The sequence below is a fragment of the Budorcas taxicolor genome, chromosome 3, assembly GCF_023091745.1.
Source record: "Budorcas taxicolor isolate Tak-1 chromosome 3, Takin1.1, whole genome shotgun sequence".
In the NCBI taxonomy this organism is placed as follows: Eukaryota; Metazoa; Chordata; class Mammalia; order Artiodactyla; family Bovidae; genus Budorcas; species Budorcas taxicolor.
Window position 1 is genome coordinate 78,308,389 of NC_068912.1, and position 14,402 is coordinate 78,322,790.

Below are 14,402 nucleotides of genomic sequence, written 5' to 3' on the forward strand. Positions count from 1 at the left end.
TATTACAAGCAATATGCAAATACTTTTACTCACAGAACACATAGGGAGACTGAATTTAAATGCCCTTTTAAAGGATTCTCTTAATATTCCCAACACTGATCCAGACTCAGCTACTTACACTGTAGAAAGACTAAAAATATTTCAGTGAGTTAAAAGCTATTATAAAAATGCTAATATTTGTTTCAAATGAATATATCTTTCCTTTTCTCCTTTGTCTTTAGCTTCTCTTCTTTTCTCGGCTGTTTGTAAGGCTTTATTTTGGGGGCTCTAAAATCACTGCAGATGGTGACTGCAGCTATGAAAATGAAAAGATGCTTGCTCCTTGGAAGAAAAGCTAGGACAAACCTAGACAGCATATTAAAAAGCAGAGACATTACTTTGCCAACAAAGGTCTATCTAGTCAAAGCTATGGTTTTTCCAGTAGTCATGTATGGATGTATAGTCCAACTATAAACATAAAGAAAGCTAAGCACTGAAGAACTGATGCTTTTGAGCTGTGGTGTTGAAGAAGACTCTTGAGAGTCCCTTAGGCTGCAAGGAGATCAAACCAGACAATCCTAAAGGAAATCAGTCCTGAATACTCATTGGAAGGACTGATGCTGAAGCTGAAACTCCAATACTGTGGCCACCTTATGTGAAGAACTGACTCATTTGTAAAGACCCTGATGCTGGGAAAGATTGAAGGCAGGAGAAGAAGGGGACAACAGAAGATGAGACGGTTGGATGGCATTACCAACTCGATGGACATGAGTTTGAGTAAGCTCTGGGGGTTGGTGATGGACAGGGAAGCCTGGCATGCTACAGTCCGTGGGGTTGCAAAGAGTCGGACATGACTGAGCAACTGAACTGAATATTTGTTTACAAAATCACTCTAGTGGTTTACTGTGCTATACCTATTTGGGAAGTGAATGGCTCCCCTTACACATACTAAATATATGGGACTGGCAGATGATGATGTTGACAAAATTCCCTTTTTTGCTACTTTGCTTGTAGAGCTAGTAGGGTTGCTGCATAGAAAATACTGGGAATTTAAAAGGAAAAGTGTATCTGAATGAGTGTTTGAGATGCAAGATGATATGCTTTAGCTCATAAGTTTCTGGTCCTGAAGTTGGGTATCTGCTGTGGGACTGATTAGATCTAAAGTCAACTGTATCACATCCCTATTTTGTTAGGTGGCACCTATTTTTCTTTCTGCCCCTCTGATTGCACTTCATGACTTTGGCCCATGTTGCTTTAAGACAAAGCTATCAGTGTTTTAAAAACAAAAACCCCAATCACCTTCTCAAGCTGTTTTTTGCTTCCTTTTTAGAATCTTATTCTAGAAGACAACTGTCAAGTCAACTGTACTTTACTGAAAGCAAAAATTGAAAAGACATTTTGTGGCATGCAAAAGTTAACAGTATCATGAAAAGTTGTCAATTAAGTAAGTCTGCATAATACAACCTATGATTAAGATCCAAATTTCAATTCCAGGTGTAAAAACAAAGAATATTTTCAATGGACTATTCCCCTCCCTCTTAAGAATTGTCCTCCCTATGGTTCACTGGAACAAACTTGTGAATCAGGTATATGTCAGATGACTTTTGTAACACTAAAATGCCACCATTGCAAATATTCTTCATAAATAAGAAATCAAGGTCTTATTTCAATATCATGTTAAGACTTTTTTTGGCTAATAGCTTTAAGTAACCTACTAAGTTCTTGGCGGGGGGGGGGTTGGGGGGTTGGGGGGGAGGGGCGGGGGCAGGTATTGCTCCTGTGAGTTACATCAGCTTATCATCCCAGGGGTCCCCCTCTATAGCACGCTTGGGTCAGTATTGTTTGAATTTAAGCAGGAATGCTACAAAACTTTTTCAAAATGTTGGCCCTTTCAACCATGAGATCATTTGCTTTTCTTTAAATCAGAAACATATATAGCTAGTCATTAGCATAATACAGTCCTTTCACAGAGAAGTCACTATATTGGAGATAATCATCAGATGATTTGGTACAACATTAACATGGTTTGGCTACATCTTTTATATCAATGCTGAGACACAAAATTTCTCTCTTATTAGTTATGTCTGATGTCAAATAACACAATTAACAAAATTATCAACAATAAACTAAAGAACACCAAAATTGAGAAAAATCAATTGAGAATTTGTAAGCAACTATTTTATTTATGGAACATACAATAGATACTGTACATCCAGAGATATGAAAGAGGATGAGGACAGACTATTTATAGAGCTTCAGACTCAAGCCCATAAAGCCCAGACACTTTCAACATAACCCTAGGTAAGCCATCACACATCTGATACACCATCTTTGAGGACACATATAAAGCCAAGTTCCTTGTTATTTATATTCACTAAAAATGTGACATTTATAAGCCTAGACATTACTTAATTTGCCATATTTAAATTTGAGATTTTAATTTTACCTGTCATAATTTCCCTTAGGAACACAATTTTTTATTCTTTACAATTGTGAAGTTCTATTAAAAATCTTACCTGATTTTAGTTTGAGAGAATTAAGCCTAAATAAATTTGTAAGTAATTATGAAATCTGGGGGGATATAAATTAACACTGTATAGTTGATATTTATATGGCATGATATGTACTCACACATCCCATTCAGGAGCTGATGAACATAATTTTAAACATCCAGTTCTTAAAAGTTTCCAATAAATACCACACATTGGGAACAGTCACTTGGCAAATATATGCCAGGAAGTCTAGGCATGCTTATTATAATTTCCTAAATACTAGCATATTATATATTCACTACAGAACTTTTAACATTAGAAAATATAGATTTCACATGACCCAGGTTAACTAAACTTATTTTTATAAAAAGAGACAACATGTATCATTACTTACTTTATTAGCCTGAATCAAATGGAAATCCTTTCCATAGGCCTTCAACCCTTGTTCAAAATTTCTGCATTCTTCCTCTGTCCAAACAGATAATTCCTCTGACAAAATTCAGGGTGGGGGGTGGCAGGGGGAAAGTGGGGGAAGGAAACTGTTAAGCAATATTTTCCCAAATGCTGCACATAACAAAACCGCAAATAAAAATATAACTTTTGGTAACAACAGAAGTATTTTACTCCTGAGTTCTATTATTGATGGCTTCAAAAGATAAAAGTAATAAAACATCCTTGTTTAATAAAATTTTGGATGATTTAGTCCCTAACTCTTCAACCTCAATTTAGGCCATTTCCTCTTCATTCTTTATGATCCAACTAAACCAGCCACCTTTCAATTCCTTAAACATTTTCTTTCTTTCTTTAGACTTTGTGCATGCTCTTCCCTTTGTCTAGAGGTTATTGTATGCCTCTTATCTCATCCCCCCTTTCACCTAGCTAATTCGTTTACAGCCCAGTAAAAATATTTTGTTCTAGAAGCTCTCTTTTACCGCCTCATTCTTTCCCCCAACTAGGTAAAGTCACACTGTAGTAAGTTTGAACAGAACACTTGAATTCTCCTTGGAAGAACTCAGAACTATTTTTCAGCTTTCCTACCTAGGCTCCAAGCACTGAGAGGTCAGGGGCCTTGTTTATAGTTAAATCCTCACAATTTAATAGGCCCTTCAATTTTTGTTGAATGAATGGTCTTTCGTTGGTTACACAATGATATATAAACAGTACTTTTAGTGAAGAGGGGGTGGGAACCAGTTTAGAGTAACAAAAGAATTTTAGCTATGGCTTCATTATTTATGAATCATGCTTGTCTCAGCAAAGAGACCTCAGTTCTCATCAATTATAAAGTGAAGGTAACATCTGTCACTTTACTCAGTTCACAGGACCATTACCAAGATCAAGTAAGAAAATATTTATAAATGCCTTGAAACTGAAAGGCATTATGTATTTTTATTTAAATGGTCTTATTTTCTCATAAAGGAAAGGACAATATTAACCCCATTCCCCATAATGCCTTGTGTAATACTTGTTATATATAACAAGTTATAACAAACTATTATCCAACAAATATTTACTAAATTCAGAAAGATTAGTATTATTAAATTTAGGATATACCTAGTTATAATTTTTTAAACTTTTAAAATTTCAAAAAATTTAATAGCTTAAGGTTTAAACTTCTGCTATATCATGAAAACAAAAAGTTAATATTTATGCTTACCTCTAGCTGCTTTTACATTAAATCTTAATCTTCTCAATGCTTCTTCTGTATCAAAACTGCATTTAACTAATTCATATAATGCCTAGAAAAATAAAAAGCTTCAATATGTTACCTGGACTATGAACAATTCAAGGTGACAATTTCTTAACTGAGTAAAGGCTTTTCTAGAATCCAATGTCTCCATCCTTTCTGGAGGACAAATAATTCGTGTGAATGCAACATAAAAACCACTAAAGAAAAACAAACGTAATTCATTCCTGATATTTAACTGCCTCTAAATATGTAGAAAACACTGGATAAGCAAACCTCTGGCAGCGGCATGGTTTTCTAGGAGTTTAGAAATAAAAGGAAATCATCTTATAATAATCACAAGTCCTTTTTTTTTTAGTGTTCCTATTCAAAGATAATTTTAAACAATCAGAAAAGAAAAGCACTGGTGAAAAAGGTAAAGTATATAATGCTGTTATTAGGTTCATAGTAGGCACTGTTCTACTAGGTAAAGAATTACATTATCCCAGATGAGTACTCCCAGCTTAATGATATCCACAGATTCTCTGGGATATGCAACGGAAGTTCAAAAAGCCTAATAAAAGAAATACATACAGGCAAAATATCAAAACTTCTACTGAGGCTTAAATACCAAAATTGAGTGTTGTCAATACTACATATATTATGCAAATTACAACCTCAGACTCCCTGCTGATGACATTACAGAGCTTCCTCTACTTACAAGGGGTCCCAAGAAACCCATCCTAAGTTGAAAATGTTAAGCCGAAAATGCACTTTATATACCTCACCTACTGAACATCATTGCTTTGCCTAGCCTACCTTAAATGTGCTCAGAACACTTACTTAGCTTACAACTGGGCAAAATCATCCAACACAAAGCCTGTATTACAATAAAGTGCTGACTATCTCACGTAATTTACTGAATACTGTACTGAAAACAAAAAGAATGGTTGTATGGATTCAGAATGGTTTTATCAGTTGTTCACCCTTGTGACTGCATGACTGACTGGGAGGTATGGCTTTCTGCCACTGCTCAGCATCACAAGAGATATTCAACCCTAGCCCAGGCAAACATCAAAATTCAAAGCATGACTTCTGCTGAATGCATACTGCTTTCATACAATTATAGAGTCAAAAAATTTTAGGCTGATCCTTCGTTAAGTCAGAGACCACCTGTATAGAAACATTGGTGGATAGAAAAATACTGTGACAGCACTTAAACATATATGTGGTTAATGTATTTTGGGAAAAAATTGTTATTTCTTATTCATGTACCTGCTCATTGTCTTTTATGTGAGATCCTTCAGGAATTGCTTCTACACCTTTCTCATCACCTGTTCTTCTAGACGCATCTTTAAGAAACACAATCACTTTGTCTTCTGGTAAGTATTCAGGGTCCCACAGGAGCTGATCATCATTTTCATATACTAAATTAGTAAAATATAATGTTAAAAATAACGCCAAAAATTGAGACAAGTTTTTGTTAATACATATTGAACAAATAACATACTTAGAGCCAAAGTGTTGACAACTAAGAGGTAAGGCATGGTCCCACTACCTGCCTGACTTCATTCTGAGGCAATATTTATAAGAAATTTAAGCAATCTAAACAGACAGGTACCACTTGATGCCCCTTTTAGATCTGGTCTGACTTACCAAATTCCAAGCTCTTTTAGCTTGAACAGCACTGTGCTGTGCTTAGTCATTCAGTCATGTCTGACTCTTTCCGACTCCATGGGTTGTAGCCTACCAGGCTCCTCTGTCCATGGGGATTCTCCAGGCAAGAATACTGAAGTGGGTTGCCATGCCCTTCTACAGATCTTCCCAACCCAGGGACTGAATCCAGGTCTCCCGCACTGTAAGCCACCAGGGAAGCAGTTGAATAGCACTGCTGCTGCTGCTAAGTCACTTCAGTCGTGTCCGACTCTGTGTGACCCCAGAGACGGCAGCCCACCAGGCTCCCCCGTCCCTGGGATTCTCCAGGCAAGAACACTGGAGTGGGTTGCCATTTCCTTCTCCAATGCATGAAAGTGAAAAGTGAAAGTGAAGTCGCTCAGTCGTGTCCGACTCCTAGCCACCCCATGGACTGCAGCTTACCAGGCTCCTCCGTCCAAAGAATTTTCCAGGCAAGAGTACTGGAGTGGGGTGCCACTGCACTACCAACACTTAACTAATAATATTTGTATGACCCTGGCAAGTTACTTCCCTTCTTTCTGCCTCATCTGTGAAATGGGGAAAACAACCCTACTAAACAAGGTTTTAGGGATTTAAAGCAATTTAAAGCAATTGTGACACATTAAATAATGTTAAACTATAATTATGATTTCTGAATAGGGATGTCTAAAACAATGCTCACCAGATGTCAACACTGCTTATTTCCTGGTGGTGGGATTTGGGACAATTTTTTCTTACATCTTTGTACTTTTCCATGATGTTTGAAAACGTCTAAGTGTAAATCGTTTTCATAATTTAAAAAGTCATTTTTTTTTTAAAGCATTTAAGTTTCATCAGAATTTCCATTATAAAAAGACTTAAGGCCAAATTTCATCAAAATCTTAAAAGTGAGAGGAGTGGAGAAGAAACTAAGACAAGAGCCTTGTGGAATTCTACATGACAGGAAGACAAAAACATAAACAAAATTAAGAAGGAACAGTCACAAGGCAGACAAAATATCAGAAGTATGGCAACATAGCAGCAAAGGGAAAAAATGCTTCAGAAAATAATAGACTTTTAATTCTGTTAAACAAGCAGGATGAAGAATTTTTTAAATTAACTTTTATTGAAGGGTAACAGCTTTACATTTGCTCCTTGGAAGGAAAGTTATGACCAACCTAGACAGCATATTAAAAAGCAGAGACTTACTTTGCCAACAAAGATCCGTCTAGTCAAGGCTATGGTTTTTCCAGTGGTCATGTATGGATGTGAGAGTCAGACTATAAGGAAAGCTGAGTGCGGAAGAATTGATGCTTTTGAACTGCGGTGTTGAAGAAGACTCTTGAGAGTCCCTTGAACTGCAAGGAGATCAACCAGTCCATCCTAAAAATCGGTCCTGGGTGTTCATTGGAGGGATTGATGTTGAAGTTGAAACTCCAATACTTTGGCCACCTGATGTGGAGAGCTGACTCATTTGAAAAGACCCTGATGCTGGGAAAGACTGAGCACAGGAGAAGGGGACGAGAGGATGAGATGGTTGGATGGCATCACCGACACAATGGACACGGGTTTGGGTGGACTCCGGGAGTTGGTGACAGACAGGGAGGCGTGGCGTGCTGCGGTTCATGGGGTCACAAAGAGTCGGACACAACTGAGCAACTGAACTGAACTGCTTTACACAATTTGTTTTCCCTTAAACCTCAACATGAATCAGCCATAGGTACACATATATCCCCTCCCTTTTGAAACTCCTTCCCAGCTGTCTCCCATCCCACCCTTCTACGTTGATACAGAGCCCCTGGTTGAGTTTCCTGAGCCATATAGCAAATTCCCATTGGCTATTTTACATATGGTAAAGTAAGTTTCCATGTTACTCTTTCCATACATCTCACCCTCTCCTCCCCTCTCCCCATGTCCATAAGTCTATTCTCTATGTCGGTTTCTCCACTGCTGCTTTGTAAATAAATTCTTCAGTACCATTTTTCTACTTTCCGTATATATGCACTGCTGCTGGTGCTGCTAAGTCGCTTCAGTTGTGTCCGACTCTGTGCGACCCCATAGATGGCAGCCCACTAAGCTCCCCCATCCCTGGGATTCTCCAGGCAAGAACACTGGAGTGGGTTGCCATTTCCTTCTCCAATTCATAAAAGTGAAAAGTGAAAGTGAAGTCACTCAGTTGTGTCCGACCCTCAGTGACCCCATGCACTGCAGCCTTCGAGGCATTAGAAGATATTTATCTTTCTAACTCACTTCACTCTGTATAATAAGTTCTAGGTTCATCCACCTTCAGAACTGACTCAAATGCATTTCTTTTTAGGGCTGAGTAATATTTCATCCTGTATATGTACCACTACTTCTTTATCCATTCATCTCTCGATGGACATGTTGGTTGTTTCCATTTTCTAGCTATTGTAAACAGTGCTACAATCAACAGTGGGATACACGTGTCTTTTTCAATTTTGGTTTGTTCCGGGTATATGCCTAGGAGTGGGATTGCTAGGCCATATGGTGGTTTTATTTCTAGTTTTTAAAGGAATCTCCATACTGTCTTCCATAGTTGCTGTATCAATTTACATTCCCACCAGCAGTGCAAGAGCATTCCCTTTTCTCCACACCCTCTTCAGCATTTATTGTTTGTGGACTTTTCAAAGATGGCCATTCTGACCGGTGTGAGGTGGTATCTCATTGTAGTTCTGATTTGCATTTCTCTAATGAGTGATATTGAGCATCTTTTCATGTGTTTGTTAGCCATCTGTATGTCTTCTTTGGAGAAATGTCTGTTTAGGTCTTTTCCCCACTTTTTGATTGGGTTGTCGGTTTTTCTGGCATTGAGTTGTATGAGCTGCTTGTTTATTTTGGAAATTAATCTTTTTTCAGTTGTTTCATTTGCTATTATTTTCTCGCATTCTGAGGGTTGTCTTTTCACCTTGCTTACTTTCTTTTGGTGTGCAAAAGCTTCTAAGTTTAATCAGGTCCAACTTGTTTACTTTTGTTTATATTTCAGTTACTCTAGAAGGTGGGTCAGAGAGGATCTTGCTTTATGTCATCGAGTGTTCTGCCTTTTTTCTCCTAAGAGTTTTACAGTTTCTGGTCTTACATGTAGGTCTTTAATCCATTTTGAGTTTATCTATGTGTATGGAATACCAGACCACCGGACCTGCCTCTTGAGAAACCTATATGCAGATCAGGAAGCAACAGTTAGAACTGGACATGGAACAACAGATTGGTTCCAAACAGGAAACGGAGTACGTCAAGGCTGTATATTGTCACCCTGTGTATTTAACTTACATGCAGAGTATATCATGAGAAACGCTGGGCTGGAAGAAGCACAAGCTGGAATCAAGATTGCCGGGAGAAATATCAATAACCTCAGATATGCAGATGATACCACCCTTCTGGCAGAAAGTGAAGAGGAACTAAAAAGCCTCTTGATGAAAGTGAAAGAGGAGAGTGAAAAAGTTGGTTTCAAGCTCAACATTCAGAAAACTAAGATCATGGCATCTAGTCCCATCACTTCATGGGATATAGATGGGGAAACAGTGTCAGACTTTTTTTGGCTCCAAAATCACTGTAGATGGTGACTGCAGCCATGAAATTAAAAGACACTTACTCCTTGGAAGGAAAGTTATGACCAACCGAGACAGCATATTCAAAAGCAGAGACATTACTTTACCAACAAAGGTCTGTCTAGTCAAGGCTATGGTTTTTCCAGTGGTCATGTATGGACATGAGAGTTGGACTGTGAAGAAAGCTGAGTGCCGAAGAATTGATGCTTTTGAAGTGTGGTGTTGGAGAAGACTCTTGAGAGTCCCTTGGACTGCAAGGAGATCCAACTAGTCCATTCTGAAGGAGATCAGTCCCGGGTGTTCTTTGGAAGGAATGATGCTAAAGCTGAAACTCCAGTACTTTGGCCACCTCATGCAAAGAGGTGACTCATTGGAAAAGACTCTGACGCTGCGAGGGATTGGGGGCAGGAGAAGGGGACAACAGAGGATGAGATGGCTGGATGGCATCACCAACTCGATGGAGATGAGTTTGAGTGAACTCCGGGAGTTGGTGATGGACAGGGAGACCTGGCGTGCTGCAACTCATGGGGCAGCAAAGAGTCGGACACGACTGAGGGACTGAACTGATGAGTATAGTGTTAAGAAGTGTTATAATTTCATTTTTTGACATGAAGCTGTCCAGTTTTCCAAGTACCATTTATTGAAGAGGTTGTCTTTGCTCCATTGTGTATTTTTACCTCCTCTGTCAAAAATAAGGTTCCTATAGGTGCAAGGGTTTATTTCTGGGCTTTCTATCTTGTTCCATTGGTCTATTATTTCTGTTTTTGTGCCAGTACCATAGTGTCTTGATGACTATAGCTTTGTAGCATAATCTGAAGTCAGGACAGTTGATTCCTCCAGCTCCATTCTTCTTTCTCAAGACTGCTTTTGCTATTCAGGGCCTTTTGTGTTTCCATATGAATTGTGAAAATTTTTGTTCTAGTTCAGTGAAAAATGCCATTGGTAATTTGATAGGGATCACAGTGAATCTATAGACTGGTTTGGTAGTATAGTCATTTTCAGAATATTGATTCCTCCTACCCAGGAACATGAAATATCTCTCCATCAGTTTATGTCATCTTTCTCTCATTAGTGTCCTATAATTTTTGTGTACATCTGTCTCCTTAGGTCATTCCTAGATATTTAATTTTTTGTTGCAATGGTGAATGGGATTGATTCCTTAATTTCTGATTTTTCATTGTTAGTATATAGAAATGCAAGTGATATCTGTGTACTGATTTTGTATCCTGTAACTTTGCTAAATTCACGGATTAGCTCTAGTAATTTTCTGATACCATCTTTAGGGTTTTCTACATACAGTATCATGTCATCTGCAAACAGTGAGAGCTTTACTTCTTTTCTGATCTGGATTCCTTTTATTTCTTTTTCTTCTCTGATTGCTGTAGCTAGGACTTCCAGAAGTGTGCTGAATAATAGTGGTGGAAGTGGACACCCTTGTCTTGTTCCTGATCATAGGCTGAATGCTTTAACGTTTTTCACCATTGAGAATAATGTTTGCTGTAGGCTTATCATATATGGCCTTTACTATGTTCCTTCTATGCCTATTTTTTGAAGAGTTTTAATCATAAATGGGTGCTGAATTTTGTCAAAGGCTTTTTCTGCATCTGTTGAGATGATCATATGGTTTTTATCTTTCAATTTGTTAATATGGTGTATCACACTGATTCATTTGTGTATACTGAAGAATCCCTGCATTCCTGGAATAACCCAACTTGATCATGGTGTATGAGCTTTTTGATGTGTTGCTGAATTCTGTTTGCTAAAATTTTGTTGAGGATTTTTGCATCTATGTTCATCAGTGATACTGGCCTGAAGTTTTCTTTTTTAGTGTTTTTTTTTTTTTCTGGTTTTGGTATCAGGGTGATAGGGACCTCATAGAATGAGCTTGGAAGTGTTCCTTACTCTATAATTTTTGAAAGAGTATTAGAAGGAGAGGGATTAGCTCTTCTCTAAATGTTTGATACAATTCTCCTGTGAAGCCAACCTGGTTCTGGGCTTTTGATTTTTGGGGAGATTTTTGATCACAGATTCAATTTCAGTGCTTGTAACTGGGTTGTTTCATTAATATATTTCTTCCTGGTTTAGTCTTGGGAGATTGAACTTTTCTAAGAATCTGTCCGTTTCTTCCTGGTTATCTATTTTATTGCCATATAGTTGTTTGTAATAATCTCTTACAATCTTTGTATTTCTGTGTTGTCTGCTGAAACCTCTTTTTCATTTCTAATTTTGTTGATTTGATTCTCCTCTCTTTCTTTTCTTGGTGAGTCTGGCTAAAGGCTTGTCAATTTTATCTTCTCAAAGAACCAGCTTTTAGTTTTATTAATCTTTACTAATTGTTTCATTTCTTTTTCATTTATTTCTGCACAGATCTTTATTATTCCTTTCCTTCTACTAATTTTGGTGGGTTTTTTTGTTCTTTTTCCAGTTGTTTCAGGTGTAAAGTTAGGTTATCTATTCGAGTTTTTCTTGTTTCTTGAGGTAGGATTGTATTGTTATAAACTTCCCTCTAAGAACTGCTTTTGCTGCATCCCAGAGGTTTTGAGTTGTCGCGTTTTCATTGTCATTTGTTTCTAGAAATAATTTGATTTCACTTTTGATTTCTTTAGTAACCTATTGGTTATTTAGAAATGTGTTGCTTAACCTCCATGTGTTTGTGTTTCTTACAGATTTTTTCTTATAATTGCTATCTAGTCTCATAGTGCTGTGGCTGGAGAAGATGTTTGATATGATTTCAACTTCCTTAAATTTACTGAGGTTTGATTTGTGACCCAAGATGTGGACTATCCTGGGGAATGTTCCATGTGCACTTGAGAAGAGGGTGTATTCTTCTGCGTTTGGATGGAATGTCCTGAAGATATCAATGAGATCCATCTTATCTAATGTATCATTTAAGACTTGTGTTTCCTTATTAATTCTCTGTTTTGATGATCTGTCCATTGGTGTGCTGCTGCTGCTGCTAAGTCGCTTCAATCGTGTCTGACTCTGTGTGACCCCATAGACAGCAGCCCCCTAGGCTCCTCTGTCTCTGGGATTCTCCAGGCAAGAATACCGGAGTGGGTTGCCATTTCCTTCTCCAGTCCATTGGTGTGAGTGGGCTGCTAAAAGTCTCCTATTATTACTGTGTTAACTGTCAACTTCTCCTTTTATGTCTGTGTTTGTCTTATATATTGAGGTGCTCCTATGTTGTGTGCATAGGTATTTACAATTGTTATGTCTTCCTCTTGTATTGATCCCTTAACTATTATATAGTGACCGACCGTCCTTATCTCTTGTAATCTTCTTGAAGGTCTATTTTGTCTGATAGGATTGCTACTTCAGCTTTCTTTTGCTTCTCATTTGCATGGAATATATTTTTCCATCCTCTCACTTTCACTCTATGTGTCTTGAAGTCTGAAGTGGGTTTCTTGTAGACAGCATACTTATGGGTCTTGTTTTGTATCCATTCAGCCAGTCTGTCTTTGGGCTAGAGCATTTAATCCATTTACATTTAAATTAATTTTTGATATGTATGTTGCTATTGCCGTTTTCTTAACTGCTTGGGGTTGATTTTGTAGATCTTTTTTCTTCTCTTGTATGTCTTGACTATGTAAGTCCCTTTAACATTTGTTGTTAAAGCTTGTCTGGTGGTACTGAATTCTCTTAACTTTTGGTGGTCTGAAAAACTTTTTAATTTCTCCATTAATTTTGAATAAGATCCTTGCTGGGTACAGTAATCTTGGTTGTAGATTTTCCCTTTTCAGTACATTAAATATATCCTGCCATTCCCTTCTGGCCTGCAGAGTTTCTCACACCCTTTTCGTCTTCTTCTGGGACCCCTATAATTGGAATGTTGGTGCCTTTGATATTGTCCCAGAGGTCTCTGAGACGATCCTTAGTTCTTTTCATTCTTTTTACTTTATTCTGCTCTTCAGAAGTTATTTCCACCATTTTTTCTTCCAGCTCATTGATGATTTGTTCTGCTTCAGATATTCTGCTATTGATTCCTCCTAGAACATTATTGAGATTTATTAATTTCAGTAATTGTGTTGTTTGTCTATGTTTATCCTTTAATTCTACTAGATCTTTGTTAATTGATTCTTACATTTGCTTCATTTTGTTTTCAAGGTCTTTGATTATCTTTACTACGATTATTCTGAATTCTCAGGGAGTTTGCCTATTTCTTCTTCATTTATTTTCACTTCCGTGTTTCTAGTTTGTTCCTTCATTTGTGCAGTATTTCTCTGCATTTTCTTTTTTTCTTCAAATTTATTGTTTGAGGTCTCCTTTTCCAAGGTGACTTCAAGGTGAATTCTTTCTTTTGGTTTCTGCCCTCCTAAGGTTGGCCCAGTGGTTTGTGTAAGCTTAATAGGGTGAGTACTGAGTTTTTGTTTGTTTTCCTCTGATGGGCAAGGCTGAGTGAGGTGGTAATCCAGTCTTCTGATGACTAGGTTTATATTTTTGTTTTGTTTGTTGTTTAGATGAGGCGTCCTGCACAGGTTGCTACTGGTGGTTGGGTGATGCCAGGTCTTGTATTCAAGTGGTTTCCTTTGTGTGAGTTCTCACTATGTGATATCCCTAGGGTTAGTTCTCCAGTAGTCTAGGGTCTTGTAGTCAGTGCTCCCACTCCAAAGGCTCAGGACTTGATCTCTGGTCAGGAATGAAGATTTCACAAGTGGTTTGTCATGGCATTAACTGAGATTAAAACAAATATCCAAAAATGAGAAGCCAAAGATGAACCCCAGACAAGTGGCAGTTACAAAATTAGGCAAATAATAATTAAAATAATGGAACATACATATACATATACATCCATGAGCAAAGTCAAAACAGTCCAACAAAAATAAATTACAGTAGACTGACCCAGTGAACAAAGAAAGTAAAAAATTATATTTACCAGTAAAGAACAAAACTAACTGAAGCACAAACCGGAAAACAAAACTAAAGCAGGTGCAAAGTGGGGAATAAAGCAATGAAGATAAAACTAACAAATATGTTGAGTGGAAAAGAGAGAAAGAAAAGAGAACAGATATGCAAGTTTACAAAGAGGTAGATAAAGAAGATTTATATACA

General features: G+C 37.6%; 1 protein-coding gene across 1 annotated transcript in view; it reads right to left on the bottom strand.

Moving 5' to 3' along the window:
* Positions 1 to 14,402, bottom strand: part of MIER1 (MIER1 transcriptional regulator) — a 65,113-nt gene that overhangs the window by 7,593 nt on the left and 43,118 nt on the right. Inside the window, exons 11-13 of the mRNA XM_052637497.1 lie at positions 5,410 to 5,561; positions 4,126 to 4,207; positions 2,866 to 2,960 (exon numbers count right to left, since the gene is read on the bottom strand). Of these exons, the coding sequence (XP_052493457.1) occupies positions 2,866 to 2,960; positions 4,126 to 4,207; positions 5,410 to 5,561 (329 nt within the window). The remainder of the gene's footprint in view (positions 1 to 2,865; positions 2,961 to 4,125; positions 4,208 to 5,409; positions 5,562 to 14,402) is intronic.